Genomic DNA, 26376 nt, shown 5'->3' with positions numbered 1-26376 from the left:
CGAAACCGAACATGTTTGAAACCGATTATGTATAAACCGATTTGTAATTTTCTTCAACAAAACCGATCCCAAACCATTAACCAAACTGAAGCCTAGCAAACACCGGTTAAAACCCAAACCACAACTAATCGTAACTTTGTCAATAAACGTGTTTCAACCCTAAGCACCGTCATTTACAAAGCTCGAGATCCATAGCTTTGTAAACAATCACACACACACACAGCGTGAAAGAAAGAAGATGTCGTACTTGCTACCGCATTTGCACTCCGGCTGGGCCGTCGATCAGGCGATTCTCGCCGAGGAAGAGCGTCTCGTCGTTATCCGCTTCGGTCATGATTGGGACGAAACGTGTATGCAGGTTATAACCTAATTATTATTATTATTATTATTATTATTATTATTATTATTATTATTATTATTATTATTATTATTATTATTATTATTATTATTATTATGTTACTGCTTGCTTCTATTTCAATTGCAGCTTGTAGGTTATTATGGACTGTTATATCTGTGGTGCCCTAATTTTGAAATTGGGGATGCCTATAGCTTAGGTGAATTGCAGTATATAATTTAGTAATTGATATTATATAGAAGGAGAGCATTTTTCTTGGTGCAAATTGGATTGTAATTGTGATTACACTGTATATTAGCAATTTAGAGCTGTAATCGAGCCGAGCCAGGGTGCGCTCGAGCTCGAACTTAAACGAGCTGGTTCGAGCTCGACCTGTTTACTTTATCGAGCTGAAAAATCAAGCTCGAGCCCCCTTAACTTTTTATAAAAAAAATTTATTTATTTATTTTTACAGATTTTATATATAAAATACAAAAATATAATCTTATTTTTGTTCTTTTTTCATAATGTTTTAAAGATCGAGTGACATAACATATGCATTATTTTTATTTTTTCTTTTTTTGGTATGCTATTATTATATATAGATATTAAAATTTAGGGGTTAATCTAAACGAGCTGAGTTAACGAGCCGAGCAGACCCAAAACCGAGCAAAGCCGGCTCATTTTGAATCGAGCTTTTTTCGAGCGAGCCGCAAACTTTTTGAACAGCCCTAATTAGCATTGTTTATTGTAGTATAGAAGTTAGTTTAAGGGTAGATTGTGATTCATAGAGACCTTATGCTGCTTGCATCTAGTAATTGTGATAAGTATCTAATGGAGAGTCAAGGTCAAGGGATTGGTTTTCAAGTTAAGTTTGTGTAATTGTGTAGTACCAAACACTGGCGAAGCTTACCCCCGGCCCCCCGGTTTTTTCGCGTAGTAGTGTAAATTTACTCGTTTTTGCCCAAATTTTTTTATGCGTAGTGTAAATTTAGGCGTTTTCGGCCGAAAATTTGAGTCCGGCTCCCCATCGTTTGTGGATTTTTTTATACATTTTGAGTCTGCCCCCCCCCCCCCCCCCCCCCCGGGTGTCTTAGTCCAAGCTTCGCCACTGGTACCAAATGAGTTTCCTTAGTATATGATTACATTTGTTATTGTTTAAGTACCTGAATTTAATGAAACCATGCATCCAGAATGGAATGGTGCTATTATAAACCTTAATACAAGTTTAAACATTCATGTTGAGTCATCCATCTTGAGGCTCTAACCTTCCTTCTTAGCTTGTTTGAGTGTTTTACTTAAATTATACACTACACACACCTTAGCATTGAATTTGAATATGAAAGTTCTGTCAAAGTTCTTAGTTTTATGGTTTGCAAACATACCTTTACTGTTTAAAGATATAAATTTATGGTTCTGATTTAAGCAATTCTGAACAAGGAGAAATCATATTTTCACGGTTTGGGCTGCAATGTACAACTCTTCACTTTTGTTTGATTATCTAGTTGTATTTGACTCCTTTTCTTTACGCAACTTATCAAGCATTTAAAAGTTAATTTATATAACCAATTCGTATGTGTATAAATGAACCACAATACCAACTGTGCTGAGTCAAAGCATGGCGTAGCTATTTAACTATTTGCACAATCAATATGCAGTTTTTGTTTATGTATTAATCTAACTTGCAGATGGATGAAGTGCTTTCTTCAGTTGCAGAGACTATAAAAAACTTTGCTGTAATATACTTGGTGGACATCACAGAAGTACCCGACTTCAATACCATGTATGAACTGTACGACCCCTCAACTGTAATGTTCTTTTTCAGGAACAAACATATCATGATTGATCTTGGCACTGGTAACAACAATAAGATCAACTGGGCCATGAAGGACAAACAAGAGTTCATAGACATTGTTGAGACCGTCTACCGTGGGGCCCGCAAGGGCCGTGGTTTGGTCATTGCTCCCAAAGATTACTCCACCAAGTACCGCTACTAAACTCATTCAGATCAGAGCTTCTGTGTATTTGAACTGTGTTTTGAAAGACTTAAACCGATTGTGGCCTTTGAATTGTTATAATATTGGTGTGATTGTCGTCTTTTGAAAACTATCTTTTGAGGTTTAACAACGTTGCTTAATCATCTTGTGCATCCAATTACTTGATTTGATGTGAAACTTGATAAGTTGTTCGGACGATTATGATTATGACTACAGACCGTTGAAACCAATGAATCAAACTGAAACCAGTTCTAACTTCAGTATGGGTTTAGTCTGGTTTCAGAGCTTTGCACTCTACTTGCCATTATTAAAAGAAAACAAGTATATACTAAACTAGTATTTTAGACCCGCGCGTTGCACGGGACTGTTAAACCGACATAAGATAATGTTTAACGTTAGAACACGCATATACGTTAAAATGAGGACGAAACGTAAAACAAATGGATCTGTGGGACCGTTAAACCGAACATAACATAATATTTAACGTCAAAACACGCGTATACATTAAAATGAGACGAAACGTAAACAAATGGATCCGTTAACCCGTACACCATGTCAGTATTTCGCTCAATATACATGGTAACACTTTGGAAGATACCATTCAATTATTTTTTTTATTATTTAATCAAGAGCTACTCTACTTTAAAATATAAATATAAACATGAGAGAATTATGAAATTGACAATATTCTAACTTTATAGGTTGTATCATCATTCTAAGCATACGTGGAAAGTGAGACCTTGGGTTACAATCATTTAAGCGAGTATAGGTCATCTAAGCCCAATTTGAAAGAAACAATAACTCTCTGTGTAGAGTCAAATCTCATCTCAATATTAGAATATAATAAAATATCAATGAACACTTGGCGTCAATTTTTAAACCAAGTGGAGATACAAGAATAGGCCGCATTCAATCACCTTTGAAATTTATGAGTAAGAAACTAGTATAATTCGACTCATGAGGCATTAATCTTCATAACAACCGGTTTGAATATTCAAAAGGTTATATAATCTAAAATTAAACGGAGATAAACTATATGGAAAATAAAAGTAAATATTACAAAATCTTTCTTGATATCTATATTATCGAGCGTTCATTGATGTGCCATCTTATAACAAGGATAGATTTGAAATTTTCATATAAGTTGAAGGGTGAAATATAAAGGGTCGTTATATTCAAACACCCCCTTCCTCTCGGTGTCCTCACATGACTGACTAATGTACAGAGATGACATGATAACGGTTTTTTCAGCTCATATAGGCCATGTAGCCCTCGTATAGACTTCAAAACATCTAATACTCTCCGCCACAAAATAACAAATTTATGCATCTATTATACGAGCGAGCCGTATAGACGCACCACCTTGTGTCCAAGTAACCTATATGGTTTGGAATAACCTATGCCAATATAATCTATACAATTAAATAAATAAAGCTTTCCTCTAGCCACATGTCATTCATTTAGCCCACCCTCACTCATCCATTCCCGCCTATGTCCACAATCCATTTAGAAACCATTAACCCGGCCCGATTCTAATTGTTACCACCAGATCTTTCAAACAAACCCTAATTCATCCTTCATGTCCTCCTCAGTGGTGTAATCAGGCTGTAGAATGCCTTCATCTCCGTTCGTCTCCTCTCCTGTGTTGCAGCCGCACCCACACCCGCCACCGCCATCGCCAACCCCGTTTTCTCACCGGATTCCACTTCTCCGGTGTTGCAGCACCCGCCACCGCCACCGCACCAGCCACCGCCACCGCCGGTATGCTATAGTTTTTGCTTTCTGATTTGATTCGTTGTTCTTTAACTATTAATATAAACCTTAAATCGATTTGATTATGTATTTAGGCATTAATCGATTCCACTTCTCCGGTGTTGCAGCAGCATGTTCGGACCGCCGGTATGCTATAGTTTTTGCTTTCTGATTTGATTCGTTGTTCTTTAACTATTAATATAAACCCTAAATCGATTTGATTATGTATTTAGGCATTAATCGATTCCACTTCTCTGGTGTTGCAGCAGCATGTTCAGACCGCCGGTATGTTATAGTTGTTGCTTTCTCATTTGATTCGGTCTTCGTTAATTATTTATATAAACACTAAATTGATTTCATTATGTATTTAGGCATTAATCAATTCCACTTCTCCGGTGTTGCAGCAGCATGTTCGGACCGCCGGTATATTATAGTTGCTTTCTCATTTGATTTGGTGTACGTTAATTATTTATAGAAACACTAAATCGACTTCATTATGTACTTAGGCATTAATTGATTAATAAGCGTCATCTTCGGTGTTCGTTAGTTATTTATATAATTAAGTTAGATCAAGTTATATTACTCTGTCATCAACTTGATTACATTCGCTGTTCGTTAAATTTATTTTATATAAACACTAAACTGATTTCATTATGTATTTAGGCATTAATCGATTCCACTTCTCCGGTGTTGCAGCAGCATGTTCGGACCGCCGGTATGCTATAGTTTTTGCTTTCTGATTTGATTCGTTGTTCTTTAACTATTAATATAAACCCTAAATCGATTTGATTATGTATTTAGGCATTCATCGATTCCACTTCTCCGGTGTTGCAGCAGCATGTTCGGACCGCTGGTATGTTATAGTTGCTTTCTCATTTGATTTGGTGTTCGTTAATTATTTATATAAACACTAAATCGACTTCATTATGTACTTAGGCATTAATTGATTAATAAGCGTCATCTTCGGTGTTCGTTAGTTATTTATATAATTAAGTTAGATCAAGTTATATTACTCTGTCATCAACTCGATTACATTCGATGTTCGTTAAATTTATTTTATATAAACACTAAACTGATTTCATTATGTATTTAGGCATTAATCGATTCCACTTCTCCGGTGTTGCAACAGCATGTTCGGACCGCCGGTATGTTATAGTTGCTTTCTCATTTGATTTGGTGTTCGTTAATTATTTATACAAACACTAAATCAACTTCATTATGTACTTAGGCATTAATTGATTAATAAGCGTCATCTTCGGTGTTTGTTAGTTATTTATATAATTAAGTTAGATCAAGTTATATTACTCTGTCATCAACTCGATTACATTCGCTGTTCGTTAAATTTATTTTATATAAACACTAAACTGATTTCATTATGTATTTAGGCATTAATCGATTCCACTTCTCCGGTGTTGCAGCAGCATGTTCGGACCGCCGGTATGTTATAGTTGCTTTCTCATTTGATTTGGTGTTCGTTAATTATTTATACGAACACTAAATCGATTTCATTATGTACTTAGGCATTAATTGATTAATAAGCATCATTTTCGGTGTTCGTTAGTTACTTATATAATTAAGTTAGATCAAGTTATTTTATATATTACTCTGTTGCAGCACCCACCACCTCCACTGCACCAGCCACCGCCACCGCCAGTATGCTATAGTTTTTGCTTTCTGATTTGATTTGTTGTTCTTTAACTATTAATATAAACCCTAAATCGATTTGATTATGTATTTAGGCATTAATCGATTCCACTTCTCCGGTGTTGCAGCAGCATGTTCGGACCGCCGGTATGTTATAGTTGCTTTCTCATTTGATTTAGTGTTCGTTAATTATTTATATAAACACTAAATCGACTTCATTATGTACTTAGGCATTAATTGATTAATAAGCGTCATCTTCGGTGTTCGTTAGTTATTTATATAATTAAGTTAGATCAAGTTATATTACTCTGTCATCAACTCGATTACATTCGCTGTTCATTAAATTTATTTTATATAAACACTAAACTGATTTCATTATGTATTTAGGCATTAATCGATTCCACTTCTCCGATGTTGCAGCAGCATGTTCGGACCGCCGGTATGTTATAGTTGTTTTCTCATTTGATTTGGTGTTCGTTAATTATTTATACAAACACTAAATCGATTTCATTATGTACTTAGGCATTAATTGATTAATAAGCGTCATCTTCGGTGTTCGTTAGTTATTTATATAATTAAGTTAGATCAAGTTATTTTATATATTATTCTGTTGCAGCACCCGCCACCGCCACCGCACCAGCCACCGCCACCGCCTGTATGCTATAGTTTTTGCTTTCTGATTTGATTCGTTGTTCTTTAACTATTAATATAAACCCTAAATTGATTTGATTATGTATTTAGGCATTAATCGATTCCACTTCTCCGGTGTTGCAGCAGCATGTTCGGACCGCCGGTATGTTATAGTTGTTGCTTTCTCATTTGATTCGGTCTTCGTTAATTATTTATATAAACACTAAATTGATTTCATTATGTATTTAGGCATTAATCGATTCCACTTCTCCGGTGTTGCAGCAGCAGGTTCGGACCGCCGGTATGTTATAGTTGCTTTCTCATTTGATTTGGTGTTCTTTAATTATTTATATAAACACTAAATCGACTTCATTATCTACTTAGGCATTAATTGATTAATAAGCGTCATCTTCGGTGTTCGTTAGTTATTTATATAATTAAGTTAGATCAAGTTATATTACTCTGTCATCAACTTGAATACATTCGTTGTTCGTTAAATTTATTTTATATATACAATTTGTTAACTTGATTAATTTATGCTCAATCAAATTACTATGTTAAGTTTGGACTTTTAAAAAGAGAATCTTTTTTTGTAACATGAGATACGAAAAATTTATAAAAAAAATAGACATTCAAATAAATTATAATACACATTTTTTTTCGTAAAGACATTAAATTTATATTAATCATGACGAAAATTGAATACTTATGCAGCTTAAAATTCGGACTAATATACGCTCATTCAATAATTCTTTAATTAGGTAAATTTATATTAAATATATAATTTTTTAGGTTGACTGATTTATGCTCAATCCATTATCTATGTTAACTTTTGACTTATATAAATATATATTTACCCCAATTTATAATTGCTTTAATTAAGGTCAAAATTTACTAACGTAAATCATGGGCACTGATTAATTTATAACTTTTAAATTTAATGTATTTTTGTTAACATAAAAGGAATAACTAAATAAAATCATGTGACAGAATAATTTTGATACCTTACGTAAGCCTATATGAAAACGTTTAACTAACTAATTTCAACTTTAAATAACATATATATGTAAACTGTTTGGCATATATATGAAAATATTCTGTTTGACTATGCTTTGTATTTAACACATTTCTAATACTTTTAATTACGGAAAATAATAACTAACGAAAATCAAGGCCCCAGATTGGTTATTAACTTTTATTTTTCTTCTATTTTTGTTAACATAAAAATAATATGTTTGCCATATATATCAAATTATTCTGTTTGCATTTGCTATATATTCTTTAATAACAATCCACCCTCATCACCATCGAAGTCGATCTAACTGCCATTGTAATTCAATTGTTCTCTCCCTTTAATTTATATAGTTTGTTATATCTTATTACTTACGAAATACAACACCTTTTTTTAACAATGTCTCTAATACACAGAAACATGGAGCCAAAAAATTTGATCAAACTTAGGGAACTTGATGCTACCAAGACAAACTATACAATCAAAGTTCGAATTGTTAGACTATGGAGAAAACCAAACAACAAGAACCCTAACGAAATTTGGTCGATTGAAATGATTATAATGGATGAGGAGGTAAATATTTACCAAATTTTTTTTTCTTTTTATAATATTCAGCACTCTCAACTACATAAATTTTCAGGGAACAAAGATGCAGCAAGCGTGTTCAAAACTTACTTTCCTAAGTTTGAAGAACATCTCCGAGAGAATGAGTGCTACTTCATTTTTAGGCCCACACTGGCCGACAATGACGTAAAAATCAAGCATGTGGACAATGGCCAGAAAATTTCTTTCCGTTGGCAAACAGACCTAAAAAAATGCACCACCTTCAAAGGCTCCAAGTATGGTTTTGAATTCACCAATGGTTCCATTTTAAAAGACCCTCTACCTCAGTACACTAGACTCGGTTAGATACCGTATTATTTTATTTATTATTTACTCTTAATTGTTTAACACACATTAAAACTCTTAACGCTCTAACTTTATTTCACACTAGATATTATTGGATATGTTTACAAATGCTATGAGGTGGAGAAGAAACCGGTAAGAGGTGGCAAAGAAGCAATCAAGATGGAGATCAAATTAGAAGATCTGGAGTAAGCAACTCAAATTTTACTTTTTTTTATTCATTTGCACTTAACTGTATTTATGTTATCCATATCAACAATCTTACAGAGGTAGACACATCATATTAACCTTGTGGGAGGAATATTGTCAGCAAATGTTGAACTACATGCAAAATAAGCAACAGGCTCATGTTTTCCTAATTCTTCAATTCGGAAATCTGCATATATACGGACGTAAGTAAAAAATCATGTCATTATTTCATTGTACTTTAAATAACTAACGAATTTATGTTATTACAGATAACAGGACTGTTTCTAATGTTTATGATGCGACGCGGTTGTTTATAAATTCACCAATTGATGAAATCCTAGAATTTAAGAAAAGGTACATTGTTATTATATATGTTTAAAATAATTACCATTTATATTTACCTTTACTTTCTAAAGGTAATACTATTATTGTAATGCTATAATTTAAAAATATAATCTGTACAGCCCATTCTTCCATACCAAATTTGTGATCGTACAATTGTAATAGTATTATTTAAAAATTGATTCTGTTTTGATAAAAGCTATTATCAAAACACGGTAACACATGAAAATAGACCATCCACAAGTCTTGATTTTTTTTATTAAAAGTTACCTACTCATTATAACAAATAATGTTTCATCACACCAGTTTCCTGTCTAACATTGGTGAAGAAACATCCTCTCATCGGTCCGTTGGTACCTCTATGGTCTCGTCACTGGAAGACGAATTTCTTAATGATATTGATTTCATCAACATTCGTGAAATTAACGAAATCAAAGAGGTATGTCATTGTTTTTTAAATTTTTTGTTTTTAGATTCATTGAAACATCATTATTAAAATTCTCTTATTTCTGGATAGGTTAAATCCCTTATTGTTGTTGGTAAGATCAAAGCTCTATGCATTGAGAAATCATGGAATTATCGTAGTTGTGATTTATGTAAAAATGGAGTTGAAACCACAACCGTCAGAATTGATAAGGGAGAGAATCCAGCCGATTTTGAAGTGGCGAAGCAGTACAAATGTCTCAATGACAATTGCACTCAGACTATTGTATCATCTCCTATGATTAGGTTCTCAAATCTTTTAACTTTTTTTTTTACAATATTAACCATGCTTTATCTTTTTAATTTATTTTAATCATATTTTTAAGATACAAGATCCCCATACGAGTCCAGGATTGCACAGGGACTGTGACTCTTACAATGTTTGAGCGGGAGGCTAACAAGCTTATAGGACGAATTGCTAAAGACGTGCTGGACGAACAGGAACAAGTAAACTTTTTGTCTTTTTTGAATCGTTTTATAATAACATTACTATAATAGTGAAATTCTATAACTTTTTATATTTGAAATTAAAACATTTGATGCTTTTCACAGTCGGCTGAATTTTTAACTCTTCCTGCTGCCTTCAACGTTTTATTAGAAAGAAAGTTCGCCTTTAGGATCGAGATCAAGAACTATAATCTTGATAACAATGCTGAGTATTTTTCCATTACAAAACTGACTGAAGATCTAAACATTATTTCAAAGCTCGAAAAGAATTTCTATAATAATCAGGTAATTTGTTAATTTCTTCATTTATATATAATAAACCGGTCAAAACTGTACATGTAAAGCATGTGAGTTTACATACAAAATGAAGGTTGAAGATTCTGATTCGGTGAACCCAAGTAACTCAGAGTTGCCATTACAGACGGATGTTTCTTTGAAGGTTATCTACTATTTTTACTTATGTTTTCGCTATCTACTTAAATCAAACTAACTATATTGAACTTATAATTCCTTACTTTTTTTATTATATAGGATTCTATTTCATGTACCGCTGACAATGGGACCCCGATTTCCAATAGCAATGAAAGTATGGGCACGGCTGCCAGTGTTGATTTGAAGCGTAATCTTGAAGTTGTATACGACGTTGTTGAGTCATCCGCTCTGTCATCAACTAAACAACAGAAGATTCACACAAAGGATTTGCGTGATGCAAATTGGAATGAGACGCTGTTGATTCCTAAAACCGAGAAGTAGTAGTCGGTTCCTATTTAATTTAAAAAACTTTCCTTTTTATTGTCTTTTTTTGCGTGGTTTGCTGAGACTATGTTTCTTTATATTTTCTGTTTTGATTGTGTTGGGGATTTTTCTTTTTGTTTGACTACATGGAGATTCCTTTTTTTGATAAAATTTTATGATTGATTATTGCTATGTTTTTATGTGGTACATATGTTTTGCAAAACTTCAAATTAATATTATAGACAAATAATATTTCACTTCCTTAAAGTATAATTACTACAAAAAATATTTCAATTACTATTAATTAATTTTTTCATTAAAATACAATTCTACATTAGTAGGTATATGTATGACTTTAAAGTACCTACATGCAAAATTAAGATAAAATACGAAAAACTTTAACAAAATTTATATTTCTACAAAAAACTACATACATGGATATTACTTTTTCATTGAAGTCATCAAATTTATATTTATGATGACAAAAATTCTATTTTTATGCTCAATCAAATTACTCTGTTAAGTCTGGACTTTTAAAAAGAGAATTTTTTTTATAACATGAGACACGAAAAACTTAAAAAAAAAATAGACATTCAAAAACAATATAATACAGAATTTTTTTCGTATAGACATTAAATTTAAATTTATGATGACGAAAATTCAATACTCCTGCAGCTAAAGATTCGGACTAATATACGCCCATTCAATAATTCTTTAATTAGGTAAATTTATTTTAAATATATACTTTTTTAGGTTGACTGGTTTATGCTCAATCCATTATCTATGTTAACTTTTGACTTATATAAATATATATTTACCCCAATTTATAATTGTTTCAATTAAGGACAAAATTTACTAACGTAAATCATGGGCATAGATTGATTTTTAACTTTTAAATTTAATCTATTTTTGTTAACATAAAAGAATATGTTTGTCATATCAAATAATTTTGTTACCTAACGTAAGCCTATATGGAAAAGTTTACCTAACTAATTTTAACTTTAAATAGCATATATATGTAAACTGTTTGCCCTTGCTTTATATTCTTTAATAAACAAAGTGTTCCACAAAGCTTTTCTCTACACAGAGTGTTCCACAAAGCTCTTCTCTACCGGGTGTGATATTTTATCATAGTACTACACCAAAGTTCGTCATTCAAGTAACTAATTCATTACTCTTTTATTTTTATTTAGTAAAATGTTATATTTCATAATAAATACTTTATACATTAAATAAGTTAGGCATTCATGTTGGTTGTTCTACCGTTGGTATTGCCACCGCAACTGCTCCTCTTGATTCCGGTTGTAATCTTGGTTGCTCTTATTTTCTTGGCTTTTACACCAATCAAGGGCACACCATAGACCATTATAACACTACGTTATGCTTCAAAAACAACTATATTCAGTTGTCGTATATATGCATATAATTATTTGTTAGGCATTTAGAGTTGTGATAACTTTTCATCGTTGTAAGTGGTTAATGATGTGAGTCTATTCGGACGAATAATCCTATAAATATATGCAATTTCACATAACAAATTTAATATGTTACAAGACAAATTAGAATTTTATTATATTTTTTCTAATTGATACATGTTAATAATAATATTCTATTTCTTTTCTTTGATCATATATCTGATATCTAAAAATAAAAGTTATAAAACAAACACGCATTCCTACATATCTCGTGTGCGTAGTGTTTTTGCACAAATAACACTCTAGACCTAAATTAGAAGAGGAAATATTTAAGTCCTCATGTCACTAAAATACCCATATGTTACCTATATAAAAAAAGGCTTTTTTATTGATTTTATGCTTCCGTATGATTGCATGCATATGCTATAACAAAACAAAGATTAATTAACAATAATAAGAATTAAATAAATACCTTTTTTAGTGGCATTTATTAACCAATACCATCTAAACTGTTAAAAATATAGTACTAATAAATCCTTTTTCGATTTTATAACTTTTAAGGTTTTGTATTCTAATTAAGCTCAATCGTGTAATACAAACGATGGAATCCCATCACCTCTAAATATAAAGTCTTTGACTGCATACTGTTGACTTTAATTATTTTGCACCTTATAGATATACAAGGACATGGCTAAAAGGAAAACCCCTCAAATTTCATCTTCCTCTAAAGCGTCACATACCGGCGATTCTTCAAATGGTAAGATTTCCATTTTGTATTATATAACCCTTACAACAACTTTTTATCTTTTTTTTTTCTTTTCTTTTGTAGGGGACATGCAAAGAACTACTTTATCTGACATTTCTAATGGTAAATAAATTTATTTGTTACTTATGTTAAACTTAACTCATCATCTAATAATATGTTTATTTTATTTTTTTTATTTTTTATAGCTTATGTAAACAACGTTCGTTATGCAAATGCTTCAGAGGCGGTAAAATTCAGGAAAGTAGATCTACATATCAATAAATCCAATATTGTTCAAGTAAATAATTCCTTGCTCCCACTGCTATAAGTTTCAATCCGTCTAAACTGGGAATGTGTTTAGTTTTTAGCATCGATTTTTTTCAAGTCATTTATACACGTTTTACCTTTAAAAGAATATACAATCTGTCCTTAACTACAATAGATTTAAAACACAAATACAAGTTTAATTTTTAATATATAAATATATATACATATATATATATAACATAATTATTATAGTTTCGTATTAGATATAAAACTTTTGTACTTTGTAATATCTACAAACTATTTTCCTTGTCTTTACGTCATTAGCATGAATTTCAAGTTTTCAACTGTAAATGCTAAATGAAATTGTATATGTGATTTTAAAACACGAAGTCATATTACAAAAACATTTTAATTTATCGATATCATAAAATCAATAGATAACATTAAATAGTTGTTTTTTACTTTGTAAATCTATTTCTTATACTTCTATTTGCACTCTATTATACAAGGAAATGTCTAAAAGCAACACCCCTGAAAAAGCATCATCCTCTAAAGCGCCTGTCAACGGTCATGCTTCAAATTGTAAGTTTTCAATTTGTATTATATTACGTTCATTTTTGTAATTCAGAAAATTTAAATTTGTCCGTGTAGAACAACATTTCTACAATTATTTTCTTTATGTAGGGGACATGCAAAGAACCGCTATATCTTCAGCCGACGTTCGTAAGTTAAATGCTTCAGAGGCCAGGAAATCAAGAAAGCTACTTCTAGATAGCAGGAGATCTAATATTGCTCCTAACACCCAAAAGTCTAATAAACCTTTTTCGTCATCAATAAACTCTACATCAATTACACAGGGCAAAGAAAATGTGACACCAAATACAATGATTACAAATCAAAGCAGTTTGCAAACTTTTCATGAAAATACAAAGAATCCAACTTCATTAGGTGATATCAATAGTGGTAAGATACCCGTTTACTGGTTATTTTTCATAATTTAAACATAAACGATAATATCAATTATTATCAACTTGCTCATGTTACCATATTTTAAATCTTAATTTTTCCCCAGGGGCATCTACTTCCAAAAACAACAGGTCTACCTCATTATGTGATACTCGTCGAGTTTATATTTCTTCACCTATCATGGCATCCAGCAATTGTGCATCTACTTCTTTAACAAAGTTATCATCAGGAAAGCGTAAACTAATAAGTAACTCGCGGATTACAAATCCTATACCTATGCTTGACTTGACGTCAGATGAAGAAGTTGATGTCGAAGTTTTGGTTAAAGACCCATTCAAAGGAATCTCAACAGGTACTTATAATACAACAATTCCAATTAATAATGCACATACATTTTTTGACCACCAGTTAATTTAACAGATTACTTGGATCATGGTGATCAGAATCTTATATGTGAATTATGCCATGCAAAATTGTGGAAAAATGAGGGTGGAATAGGAAAAAAAAAAGAAGGAAAAACAACTTATTTCCTATGTTGTGGTTACGGTAAGGTCGAGCTACCTGAATTTAAAGATGCTCCGCCAGCTTACAAAGATCTATTTAGCAATGTTGGTCCTAAAAGCAAGTTTTTCTTAAAGAACATTAGACGCTACAATTCTATGTTCGCGTTTACATCAATGGGCGGAAAGGTTGATTCCTCCATTAATAGAGGTAACGCTCCATTCGTGTTTAGGATTAGCAGTCAGAATTATCATTCTATTGGAAGTCTTTTGCCAGAGAATGGATCAAAACCAAAGTTTTCGCAAGTATACATATATGACACGGAAAATGAAGTCTCAAATAGACAATGCTTATTTAGGTATGTATTAACTCAATTAATTCACTATTTTTACACATTTGACCTTATGTCATTTTTTTTAAATAATGACAAACGAATATTCTTATTCCTACCAGTCAATCAAAAAAACAATCTACAAGAGGTTCCAACTTGCTAGATCTTGAGATAATAAAGGATCTACAGCGTATGTTAGATTCTCATAATGAGCTGGTGAAATCTTATAGGATGGCAAGAGATCGTTTTCAAGAAAATCCTCATGCTAACCTTAAGTTGCGTCTTATTGGAAGAAGACAACAAGATGGAAGAACATACAACTTGCCGAGTTCTTCTGAAGTTGCTGCGCTGATTGTTGGTGATATTGGTAATATTGAGCCTCGAGACATTATTGTTGAAACTAAAACGGGAAGTCTAAAGCATATAAGTGAATTGCATCCTTCATACGTTCCTCTTCAATATCCACTTTTCTATATTTACGGTGATGATTGTTACAGGGTTGACATCCCTCATAGAGATTTTAGAAGCTTACAAAAAAGTAAACGGCCAAACTACACCATGAGAGAATTTTTTGCGTACATAATTCAAGATAGGCCAAATATTTTCTCATTGCCTCTGAATGGAAGAAGACTTTTTCAACAACAGTTAGTTGATATATACACAATGATTGAAACCGAAAAACTCAACTACATACGTAAAAAACAAAAGGTTCTTAGATGTGAGTCATATGAGAATATTCATAACTTAAAAAACACCAAAAACCAAGACATGTCCCGCGTTGGTCAACGTGTGATATTACCTTCATCTTTTACCGGAGGTTCTCGGTACATGATGCAAAACTACCTAGATGCCATGGCTATTTGTAGGTGGTATGGATATCCAGATTTTTTCATAACTATAACATGCAATCCTAAATGGCCTGAAGTTAAAAGATTCCTGAATAGTACCACCATTAATCCTGAAGACAGACCTGACATCATGTGTAGATTATTTAAAGTTAAGCTTGATGCAATAATCAAAGACTTAAAAAAAGACGAAGTTCTGGGAAAGGTTCAAGCAGGTGATTTACTTTATTATTTACTTAATATAATAGTATTTGTTAAACATAGTCTTCTTTTTAGCAACTTTCAATTTATATCGAACATTAATAATATTCATTTTTTATGTAGTTGTTTATACCGTAGAGTTTCAAAAGCGTGGGTTGCCTCATGCCCATATATGTTTATTCATGCATGCTGATCACAAGCTTCCTACCGTTGATCATATTGACCCGTTTATTTCGGCCGAGATTCCAGACAAGAAGGAAGATCATGAATTATATTCCCTTGTGAGTGAATTCATGATGCATGGTCCTTGTGGTTATGATAACATGAACTGTTCATGCATGATTAATAGAAGGTGTTCTAAAAAGTTCCCTAAAAAGTTTACACCTCACAATTCTATTGATTCAAATGGTTATCCTATATACAGAAGAAGAGATTCTGGATGCACAGTTAAAAAGTCTGCTGTGGACTTAGACAACAGAAGTGTCGTGCCATATAATAAAACGCTTCTGAAAAGATATCAAGCACATATTAACGTTGAGTGGTGTAATCAGGCTGCATCCATAAAGTATTTATTCAAATACATTAACAAAGGTCCTGACAGGGCTACAGTTGCTGTTGTAGACGCTGACAATCAAGATGATCAAGATAAAGCAAGAGATGAAATTAGAGAATATTATGATTGTCGATACCTTTCTGCGTGTGAAGCAGCATGGAGGATATTTGCATTTGAAGTACATTACAACTAGCCTTCAGTAATTAGGCTTCCTTTCCATCTCCCTGGTCAACAACAGGTTACGTACGGGCCCGATGATGATATTGATGATGTCCTTAACAAACCATCAGTTTCTTCATCAATGTTTTCAGCTTGGATGTTGTGTAACCAAATTAATGACGAAGCACGAAACCTTACTTATGTTGAATTTCCTACTAAGTTTGTTTGGAAACTTAACGAAAGTGGGAACGACGAAAGCAGGGTTTTTCAATTGGAAGAATTCATCAAGTTTCTCCGTCTCTCGGTGAGGCGTATTTCTTAAGAATTCTTCTAAACAAAGTCAAAGGACCAAAATCTTTTGATGATATTCGAACGGTAGATGGCCAGACATATCCTACATTTAGAGATGCTTGCTATGCACGTGGACTACTCGATGATGACATGGAATATATCGAAGCAATTAAGGAGGCGAGTGCATCCGGTTCTGGTTATTATCTTCGTGCTTTATTTGGATCAATGTTATTGTCCAGCTCTCTTTCTAGACCTGATTTTGTGTGGGAAAAAACATGGGAATATCTATCAGATGGCATTATTTACACACAACAAAGAATATTGAATATTCCAGGTACTCCAATTCGTTATTCAGTACTAAAATATATGAACCATATTATACTTTCAAATGAAGATTAATTATAAATTTTCAATTTTTACCATCCTTAATGAATTTGGTTTTTCGTTTTTATGTTTTGTTCATATACGTACTTCATATAATACTGTTTATATTTTATTAATACAATTTTGCAGATTTATCACTTCCAGAAACTCAAATTAAGAACTTAACTTTGTGTGAGATTGAGAAGTACCTACTTCGAAATAACTCAAGCCTACGTAGATTTCAAACTATGCCGTATCCTGATCACGATTCTATAGCTTCTTCAAACAATCGTTTAATTGTTGACGAACTCTCTTATGACACAATCACTTTACAAAATGAGTCTCACAGCCTTATAAGTTCATTAACAGATGAACAACGAAAAGTGTTTGACGAAATCATGAACGCAGTTGAAGCTAACAAAGGAGGTGTATTTTTTCTTTACGGCTATGGTGGAACAGGAAAGACATTTTTGTGGAAGACATTATCTGTGGCAATACGATCTAAAGGTCAAATTGTATTGAATGTTGCTTCAAGTGGTATTGCATCATTGATGTTGTCAGAAGGTAGAACAGCACACTCCAGATTTCATATTCCTATAAATCTTAACGAGGACTCAACTTGCAGCATAAAACCAGGAAGTGATGATGCGCATTTACTAAAGGAAACAAAATTGATTATATGGGATGAAGCCCCAATGATACATAAACATGCATTTGAAGCTCTTGATAGAACAATGATGGACGTATAAACTCCTAATACTTCTATCAATTCGGGAATCCCATTTGGAGGTAAAGTTATTGTTTTTGGTGGTGATTTTAGGCAAGTTCTTCCTGTTATTACAAACGGAAGCAGACAACAGATTGTGAATGCATCTTTATGTTCTTCCTATATTTGGGGTAAATGCAAACTTCTTAGGTTAACAAAAAACATGCGGTTAACCATCGGAGCTCAAGCATATGATATTGAGCAGACAAACCAGTTTGCTAAATGGCTGTTGGATATAGGCGAGGGAAATGTCGGTGGTTCAAATGATGGTGAAGCAACAATAGACATACCTCATGATCTTTTGATCAATGACTCGTATGATCCGATTCAAAGTTTAATTGATTTTGTTTATCCTTCAATTCTACAAAATATCAAAAATATTGAATTCTTTCGTGAAAGAGCAATACTTGCACCTACCAATGAAGATGTCCAAGACATTAATGATCGATTGATCTCACTTTTTCCCAGAGATGAAAAGGAGTACCTTAGCTCAGATAGTATCTGTCCAACAGAAGACTTCGTTGATCCGTTGCAAGCAAATTTATACTCGCCCGACGTGTTAAACGATCTTAAAATTTCCGGATTGCCAAATCATAGATTGGTCTTAAAGGTGGGTGTTCCTGTTATGTTACTCCGAAACATTGACCATCAAATTGGTTTGTGTAATGGTACTAGGCTGCGAGTCATATCTCTTTAAAAACATGTCGTAGTAGCTGAAATAATATCTGGAGGTAATATTGGTACTCGCACATATATTCACAGAGTAAATATGATACCTACAGATAACAAGATTCCTTTCAAGTTTTAGAGAAGACAATTTCCAATTTCAGTATGTTGTGCAATGACGATCAACAAAAGCCAAGGACAGTCACTATCAAAAGTTGGTTTGTATTTAAAGCATCCGGTTTTCAGCCATGGACAGTTGTATGTGGCACTATCAAGAGTGAAGAGTAGAGACGGAGTCAAATTATTAATATTCGACGCAGATGGCAAACTTACAAATAAGACATCTAATGTTGTTTACAAAGAGATATTTCGAGATTTGTAATTTATGTTTCACTTTTTCAAATTTGATTGTAACTTACTTTCTTCCTTAGTTTCAACAATTTATCAGTTTTTGTGTCTTTTTTCACTTTACATGAATAAATCTATCATTTATGTTACCATTTATATTGTGTCCAACCATATAATATTTAAGATTAATGTGTTAGTAAATTAAACATATGCTTCTACCTTTAATATTTAATACCACATTGTTTCTTCAAATATTTCAAATGTTTTTAGAATTATAAAATAAAATTTCTTAAACCGGGCAACTAACTTAGTATAATAATAAAACAAACTTATAAAAGAGAGAGAGAAGAAAAGATAAGCAACCAAAAGTAAGTCAAAAATCACAAGTTTTACTTTCTTTGTTATTCGTGTTGGAATGATGTTAACACATGGCCCATTTCCGTCTACCCTGACCCGTTTAGCTCGCCAGACAAACCGAAACCCTAGATATAATAGATATTATGGAACTCAATTCACCCCTCCCATTGTTTCAGCTGCACCTCGAAGCTCGATTTCTAGTAAGTTTTATTTGCTTTTAATGGTCTGCTCATAATACTCATGTATGTTTTTGTTTTATAGTTAATAAATTCATTAAAAAATATTATGAACAAACAAAAATTAATAATTGAACATTCAGATAATCCTTGTTCATGTTCGTTCATTAATTTAACAAACAAACTTCCGGCCTCAACGTTCGGCTTGTTTACAGCCCTATTTATATATGAATTGTGTGATCGTGTTTAAATTGGTAGTTGCTAGTTGAACAATCAATCTGCTTATTGTGTTTTGATAAAACTGTTTGATAGTGTGTAAAATTATTAATTTTGTTGAATGTGTACAAAAAGTATCTATCGAGCAGCCCGAAATCATATTTATGGGGACAGGAACCAGTGAAGGAATTCCACGAGTGAGCTGTCTTACCGACCCCTTAAAGAAATGCCCGGTAATCGTTAAACTAAATAAACTCGTTTAAAAGAACAAATGGGATCTTAAATATATATTTGTTTGATTTTTTGTTTTCTCTCTCATTGGCTTTTCAGGTCTGCACAAAAGCCATGGAACCGGGAAATAAGAACAGGAGACTTAATACGAGCATCCTTATTCGTGTTCCAAAACCTTCTGGTGTATGCAACATTCTTATAGATGCTGGCAAGAATGTAAAAAATGCTCTCATTTTGTTATTACGCGTTTTACTCCATTTCATTTTTTTCCATCTTACAGGTTCTTTTACCAAAGTGCCCTTCGTTGGTTTCCTACTTACGGGTAATAACGCAATAATGCTGTCACTCGTTTTCTTACATATTTTTGCTATAAGAATACTGAATACCTTTTGACCTCTTAAATTTTACCTTTTTCAGGATAAGAACACTAGACGCGGTTGTGATAACTCATTCTCATGCTGATGCAATCGGAGGTCTCATTATTAAGCTTTTTTGTGTTAGTTTTACATCATTATATTAGTTATTATTACAACTGAAACTGGTTGATATACATTTTAGGTTTGGATGACCTTCGTGACTGGACAAATAATGTCCAACCGCATATTCCAATTTATGTAGCCAAGCGTGATTTTGAGGTGAAACGTTAGTGGATTTTCAATAATAAGCTTATTATATAAATAATGACAATAAGTTGGTGTTTTGTAAAATAATTGCAGGTGATGAAAAAAACACATTATTATTTAGTAGACACGAGTGTTGTCACACCTGGAGCTGCAGTCTCAGAGTTGCAATTTGATATCATACATGAAAAACCATTCATTGTACATGATCTTAAGGTTCGATTTCACCTTCTAATAATATTGAAGAAAATTTTAATATTGCTTTTTTTTCCCGTTGCCTACACCATTTTAGTAGAATATGCATAAAAAGGTTTTGCTTTTAGGGTTTTTATGTTTCGTTTATGGTACCTTATTCTGATGCGGTCATTTATGTGTTGTGTTGTCAGTTTACTCCACTACCCGTGTGGCATGGTCTTAATTACCGTTCACTTGGCTTCCGCTTTGGCGACGTTTGCTACATCAGGTAATAGTAGTATCATATTAATTTTAAAAAGTATATAAAACTTTGGTTATCCAAGAACACTCACATATACACAGTTGTATTTAAAGCATCCTGCATTTGAATACATATTTTTTTCCATTTGTTGCAGTGATGTTAGTGAAATACCTGATGAGATTTATCCCCTTTTAAGAGACTGTGAAATCCTTATAATGGTAATAATCCATTTTCACATATGAAATATCGACTTCTAGTCATGATATATTATTATCGTGTGTTTTCAGGATGCGTTAAGGCCAGATCGATCATCTTCAACACACTTTGGACTCCCAAAGGTTTTATATTTTCTAAAATTTTCTTCAGTGTTTTCATCGTCATTTTGTAATCATATCACTTCTAATTTCTAAAGTCGGTTTTAATTCCAGGCTTTGGAAGAAGTTAGAAAAATCAAGCCTAAAAGAACCCTTTTTACAGGTATATCCGTTTATATCAATATTTCTTTATGTTAACTGTTAATATCTGCATCAATTTTGAAGTCAATATATATATATATATATTTTATTATTATTATTTTTTTGTGATTAATGAAGGTATGATGCATTTGATGGATCATGAGAAAGTGAATGAAGGACTCTTGAAGTTAAAGGAAACCGAAGGTCTTGATGTGCAACTCAGTTATGACGGGCTTCGTGTTCCGATAAATTTATAAATTTTGAAACATTAAATTGATCATTTGTATACATTTATAGAAATCTCAGTTGTTTTAGATCACTTCTGGAGTTATGGTTTTGGGTCACATGCAGATGCCTGATAATTTGATGGCAGCCTTGTAATTCTTTGAGGTCTTATTATGCCATCATATTTTTAATAAATTCTTTCGTTACGGCCCGTATGGTTTTATACAGCTTGTATGGGTTTATACGACCTGTAGAGCTGCTAAATTTACGGATTCTATTAGTCGACTGACGTGATCAACATGGGTTTGAATATGGTTATAGTATACATGCCTCGGGACTTTAGGCACTGCACGCGTCTACTCAAGTTCGCATAAAGGTTTGTACCTTGTTTCCTCATTATCGCATAAAATAGTTGAGTATGTTTCCCCCTGTAGTTATAAAACAGTAAAGAGTAAAAAGGGGCCAAGAACTCACATGGTGAGCTCAGATTCAGTCGGCTAGGAAATTCATTTAAGTTCGATTTCTCGTAGCTATTCGCGTCTTAAACGCGTAAAGTCAGTTAGTGCTAGTCATCGGCTCGCAAGTCAGTTTATACTAATCGCTTTCACCCAACTTATCTTTTCGTTTTATTTTGGGATGACTTGTTGATAAATTTTTTCTGCTTTTAAGAATATACTTCTTATTAACTAGTGGTTTCTTACTTCTTACTTATTTTTCGGTTGCCTTAATGCACACGACTCGTTCATTCGAGTAATTAATAAATAAATAAATACATATTAAAATTATATATTTATTCTAGATCATATTTCTTAGTGTCAAGACCTATATTTTAACAAGATATAGTATAGTTATATTTTTGTTAATAAGTTTATGAACCGACTATATAAATATCATTATGGTCGTTTACTTGTAAAAATAATTATTATCTTCACGTTCCACATATTTTTGTAAAAATTATCATCGTTATCAAGTGGTGTCTTTTTTTTTTTCGTTCAAAACGTATTTAAACTTACATTTTTCGTTAATTTGTTATCTTGTCCTTTTGTCAATAAAACAATTGATGTTTATTAGTCTTCCTTTTAAACAACTTTATATACTTTTATTCGAATATCATATTTAAGCTTTATAGAAGGATAAAAGCGTGTTTCTAGTATAATAATTTATAAACACCTGCATCTTTATGTTAGCTTTAAGATTCCTAGATAATCCATTTTCATCTGCCAGAATCACAAAAGTGCATTTCTTGCTTTTACACCATGTGTTTCGTAGGATTATGTTTTAAAACAAAATTATATATAGTTATTTCCAACGATTTATAGGGCTCTCAAGATACTTCTTGGTCAGTCACGACTCACCGCCCCTTTCCAACTACAAATAATGGTTTTGAAGAATGTATGCGTGGTATAAGTGTGAGAACGGAAAAGGTTGTAGTCTGGCAACGGCTTGATAGGTCCGGATGCTACAACTGCTATGTCCTGCAATCAAATCTTGAATATGTAAGTTATGATATCCATTTTATCCGCTTAACACATTAAGGATGCTTCATTAATTAATACCATGTTTAATAGGTGAGGCATTACCTGGTCAAATATAAATCTGAGAGCGACACGTTGGAAGGCAGCAACATCAACTGCATCGATTCTGGAAAATAACTCGGCAATTGGGATTCTACGCCCGTATGTAATAAACTGCAACGAAAGACGTCTACTTTGTAATTACATTTATACATAAAAATAATTACTAAAAAGATTCTACATTGCGTATTTATTATTTCAAACAAGTTGCATGTAGCGTTTGGTTATAATTAAGTATCCGGTGTACCTGTCGTCCAATGTCTTCAGCAGCGGCAGTGCTGGTTCCATGTGTGTTAAGAAACAGTGAAGATTTAAGCTGCGAAGATTGTTATTAAATAAATGATAATATGATCTGCTTTGTCAAGGTATAACAGAAGTACCTGATTTTGAGCAAGAATAATATCATCATCTTCAACCCGGTGATATAGGCTGCAGCATATCTCTTCCATTATTCTACAACCCATTCTCCAAGTGATTAGGCTGCATTAAGCTAGCAATCAGTAATCAGATATAATATAAATTTTATCAGCCTAAACTCACCATAGTAACACCATAGACACCAAATAGTCCAGCGTCTTTATAGCTGGTGCTGAAAGCCATCATGCTCTCAGCCATCTCACCAATATACATTGCCAGTTTACTGTCATAGTATGTGTAAACTCATGATTCACAAAAACTTATGCATAAAAAATTGATAAATTTACTCAGATAGTATTAATATATATAAAGAAAAAGTTTAAAACAGTGGTCGGTTTTTAAGAGTTCTTTTGGAGTTCTGAAAGGAACTCAACCGATATATATACACACACACACACACAATAACAATAACAATAGCAACGAACCTTGCATTATGTTCGGCGGTTTTGTTCCATGATCCAAGCATAGCTTGCATGAGCATTAAAACTACAAAATCTGGATCAGTCCATGATGCTCCTTTGAAAGCAACAGCAAAATGAGCAAGAGGAGAATCATCATCCCTCATACGAATCTGGTTGTTATTATAATTAAGTAAGAATTAGAAAAAAAAAAATACAAAAAATAAAATAAAATGAAATCCTACCTCAGAGCCAGTGAATAGTGCAGGTTGTTCTTCCAGTAACTGTGATGTAGTAACAGGATTAAGAGGTAGTTTTGTGAACAACTTCTTGACCTGCTCAACAACATCCTCATGCTTAACTGCGGGTCCGCAGGCTGATATCACCATTCTGTGGGGTGCATAGTGTGTTGAAAAGTAGTCTTGAATATCTTTCTTTGTGATCTTCTTGATGTTTTCTGCAGGTCCAAGAATCGGCCTACCGAGGGGACTGCCTCGGAATGCAGCAGCATGCAGATGATCTAGCATTACTTGTTCAATCCCCTGAAACCAACCAGCATTTAGTATACGATTTATTCATTTGGTTAACGATTTATTCGATTTGATTCACTCGGTTATAAGATTTTTTACCTGTAATAAAAAATCGAACCTAACTTAATTCAGAAAGGTAATATTCAAACCGTAATTGATCCTAATTCAATTTGGTTCGGTTTCGTTTAAAACCAACAAACTGATTCAAACTAACTTTGCCTATATTTACTTTACGTTTGTGTTTTGGACAGCCGTTAGGAGTCCGTAGAACATAAAAAATATTCAAACAAAGACAGCATATATGTCTTAAAACCAAAAGTTAAAGGCCATAAAAAACATCCAGCCAGTTAAATTGTCTTAAACATATTACCATAAACAAGCCATACAAGGCGGAAAAGTCCAACATAATAAAATATCCAAAATGACGAATAGTCTTATAATCCTGATGAGATTTAGTATTTTGGTCTCTGGAGCTGATATGGAATACGGAGTATGGATATGGACGATAAATAAAGCATGACTAATATATAAAATAATTAATACAGTCCAATTTTAATTGATTAATTCAGTTAAACCAAAAACTTGAACAAATCGCATTCAAATAAAACCACATCAGCAAATCGATCCGAAAACTGAATTCTGAATTCGGTTTTCGGTTATAACCAAATTGAATTTGATTTTCGGTTTTCCTGAATTTGTCCCTTCTCATCAAAGATAGGAAAATAAAGTATTCAACTATAAACTTCATAGGCTTAAAAAAATAATACAACTTGATAAATAATAATAATAATAATAATAATAATAATAATAATAATAAAACAAACCTTTTGTTCTTCCATGTGACGAAGAATGGAATGACGCTCCTGATGAAAAGTGGGATTCTGCAATGCATCCGATAGAGTATCCAGCGCCTTGAGAGTAATAAGCAGTGTGCTCTTTGGAGGTATGCCCATGAATCATATTATTATTGACCCGGCATCAACGCACACCGCAACGCTAGCCGTAGTACTGGGCTCGGTGACAACACGGAGACCGTTAGGAAGAGTCGTCAGTCGTGTCTCCATGTTGCAGACAAAGCTATTTCCTAATCCTAATTCTGAGATTTGGGCATGTGTGGTTTGTACGCTATTTCATTCTCAACATATTCAGTTAAATTAATTAACATGCAATATTTCAATATTGTCATCGTTTGTGTGATTCAAGGTATTTCCCCTCTTATTTTATTTTGCTTTTAAATCATTTTTTAAGTTTTGTTTTTGGTTCACTCTGCACTATTCATAAAACAAAACTAGACTCGTCGAATTTATGCTGCAACTTTGCTAATTCCAACCCGATTGTCTCGACTTGTTTTGCTCATTAAATTATCATATTTTTTCACAGCCTGAGTATGCAGCGTGGTTGGTTTGACCCGAACAACTCAGCTTTGTAAGAAATGTTATCAAATTGACCTACAAAGCAACAAGAACACTTGGAATGACAAAAGTCAAAGTTTGACCCGGTTAACTACACCATGCTGCCTGGATTTGTAGACGGGTACTAACCTTGTAGTTGGTATTTTCTGACCCGTTTAGTAATGTCTGGATTCGTGGCTAATTTGGCTTTGGTTGCCAATTTACCACGGCCCAAGAATGCAGACATTACCGTCAGCAGTAAATGGGTAACCTTTAAAAAGTTTTTGAAGTTGAGCAAGTTGAAATTGAGCCAGAGTGTATTTAAATGCTTTTAAATCTATTAACAAAACAACATATTACTATCATGATAATATAAAATTTTAATCAAATTTATACATAAAAAACTTATAAAACTTAAGCGAAACGAAAACGAATGGCCAACCTCAACCAACGTATAGTCAA

The 26376-nt window shown here is 32.8% G+C and overlaps 5 protein-coding genes and 1 pseudogene across 6 annotated transcripts; 5 read left to right on the top strand and 1 right to left on the bottom strand.

Annotated features, from left to right (window-relative positions):
* Positions 1–193: 193 nt before the first annotated feature.
* Positions 194–2532, top strand: LOC143551623 (thioredoxin-like protein YLS8). The gene is made up of 2 exons (XM_077042018.1): positions 194–358; positions 2023–2532. Exons 1-2 carry the CDS (start codon positions 239–241, stop codon positions 2329–2331), a joined length of 429 nt encoding a protein of 142 aa, XP_076898133.1. The 5' UTR covers positions 194–238; the 3' UTR covers positions 2332–2532.
* Positions 2533–7789: 5257 nt separating this feature from the next.
* LOC143551629 (replication protein A 70 kDa DNA-binding subunit C-like) lies at positions 7790–10489 on the top strand. The gene is made up of 11 exons (XM_077042022.1): positions 7790–7942; positions 7985–8273; positions 8364–8463; positions 8543–8667; positions 8734–8818; positions 9113–9245; positions 9324–9535; positions 9616–9736; positions 9842–10021; positions 10107–10175; positions 10268–10489. The coding sequence occupies exons 1-11, from the start codon at positions 7790–7792 to the stop codon at positions 10487–10489; spliced, it is 1689 nt and encodes a 562-aa protein (XP_076898137.1).
* A 2084-nt stretch (positions 10490–12573) lies between these two features.
* LOC143551628 (uncharacterized) lies at positions 12574–17857 on the top strand. Its single transcript, XM_077042020.1, has 11 exons — positions 12574–12643; positions 12716–12754; positions 12838–12929; positions 13408–13480; positions 13583–13861; positions 13971–14216; positions 14285–14723; positions 14927–15756; positions 15866–16473; positions 16698–17079; positions 17259–17857. The coding sequence occupies exons 1-11, from the start codon at positions 12574–12576 to the stop codon at positions 17855–17857; spliced, it is 3657 nt and encodes a 1218-aa protein (XP_076898135.1).
* A 180-nt stretch (positions 17858–18037) lies between these two features.
* On the top strand, positions 18038–18571 carry LOC143551627 (uncharacterized). The gene has a single exon (XM_077042019.1). It carries the CDS (start codon positions 18038–18040, stop codon positions 18569–18571), a length of 534 nt encoding a protein of 177 aa, XP_076898134.1.
* Positions 18572–19775: 1204 nt separating this feature from the next.
* On the top strand, positions 19776–21698 carry LOC143551616 (putative hydrolase C777.06c). Its single transcript, XM_077042011.1, has 11 exons — positions 19776–19870; positions 19968–20081; positions 20150–20190; positions 20286–20341; positions 20427–20503; positions 20585–20704; positions 20875–20951; positions 21079–21142; positions 21212–21262; positions 21353–21401; positions 21518–21698. The coding sequence occupies exons 1-11, from the start codon at positions 19802–19804 to the stop codon at positions 21634–21636; spliced, it is 837 nt and encodes a 278-aa protein (XP_076898126.1). The 5' UTR covers positions 19776–19801; the 3' UTR covers positions 21637–21698.
* Positions 21699–22944: 1246 nt separating this feature from the next.
* LOC143551626 (putative mitochondrial-processing peptidase subunit beta, mitochondrial) lies at positions 22945–25587 on the bottom strand (annotated as a pseudogene). The gene is made up of 8 exons (XR_013138535.1): positions 25348–25587; positions 24239–24535; positions 24021–24166; positions 23719–23818; positions 23559–23658; positions 23426–23494; positions 23185–23292; positions 22945–23079 (listed from the first exon to the last, which is right to left on the bottom strand). The product of XR_013138535.1 is annotated as a putative mitochondrial-processing peptidase subunit beta, mitochondrial (transcript).
* Positions 25588–26376: the final 789 nt, after the last annotated feature.

Source organism: Bidens hawaiensis, unplaced genomic scaffold (assembly GCF_021521415.1).
Source record: "Bidens hawaiensis isolate Kalapana, Puna unplaced genomic scaffold, B.hawaiensis_p1.1 tig00016475_1, whole genome shotgun sequence".
In the NCBI taxonomy this organism is placed as follows: Eukaryota; Viridiplantae; Streptophyta; class Magnoliopsida; order Asterales; family Asteraceae; genus Bidens; species Bidens hawaiensis.
The sequence above is the reverse complement of the archived record's forward strand: the minus strand, read 5'-3'. Positions and strand labels throughout refer to the sequence as shown.

What these genes read in the sequence shown, in the direction of transcription:
- LOC143551623 (XM_077042018.1), top strand. Translation starts at nt 239, where the DNA reads ATGTCGTACTTGCTACCGCATTTGCACTCCGGCTGGGCCGTCGATCAG. An exon ending in GGGACGAAACGTGTATGCAG is followed by an intron (nt 359 to 2,022) that starts GTTATAACCTAA and finishes TCTAACTTGCAG; the next exon opens with ATGGATGAAGTGCTTTCTTC.
- LOC143551629 (XM_077042022.1), top strand. Translation starts at nt 7,790, where the DNA reads ATGGAGCCAAAAAATTTGATCAAACTTAGGGAACTTGATGCTACCAAG. An exon ending in AAATCTGCATATATACGGAC is followed by an intron (nt 8,668 to 8,733) that starts GTAAGTAAAAAA and finishes ATGTTATTACAG; the next exon opens with ATAACAGGACTGTTTCTAAT. An exon ending in AGACGGATGTTTCTTTGAAG is followed by an intron (nt 10,176 to 10,267) that starts GTTATCTACTAT and finishes TTTATTATATAG; the next exon opens with GATTCTATTTCATGTACCGC.
- LOC143551628 (XM_077042020.1), top strand. Translation starts at nt 12,574, where the DNA reads ATGGCTAAAAGGAAAACCCCTCAAATTTCATCTTCCTCTAAAGCGTCA. An exon ending in TACCGGCGATTCTTCAAATG is followed by an intron (nt 12,644 to 12,715) that starts GTAAGATTTCCA and finishes TTTCTTTTGTAG; the next exon opens with GGGACATGCAAAGAACTACT. An exon ending in TCTGGGAAAGGTTCAAGCAG is followed by an intron (nt 15,757 to 15,865) that starts GTGATTTACTTT and finishes TTTTTTATGTAG; the next exon opens with TTGTTTATACCGTAGAGTTT.
- LOC143551627 (XM_077042019.1), top strand. Translation starts at nt 18,038, where the DNA reads ATGCGGTTAACCATCGGAGCTCAAGCATATGATATTGAGCAGACAAAC.
- LOC143551616 (XM_077042011.1), top strand. Translation starts at nt 19,802, where the DNA reads ATGGGGACAGGAACCAGTGAAGGAATTCCACGAGTGAGCTGTCTTACC. An exon ending in ACCCCTTAAAGAAATGCCCG is followed by an intron (nt 19,871 to 19,967) that starts GTAATCGTTAAA and finishes TTGGCTTTTCAG; the next exon opens with GTCTGCACAAAAGCCATGGA. An exon ending in CGTTGGTTTCCTACTTACGG is followed by an intron (nt 20,191 to 20,285) that starts GTAATAACGCAA and finishes TACCTTTTTCAG; the next exon opens with GATAAGAACACTAGACGCGG.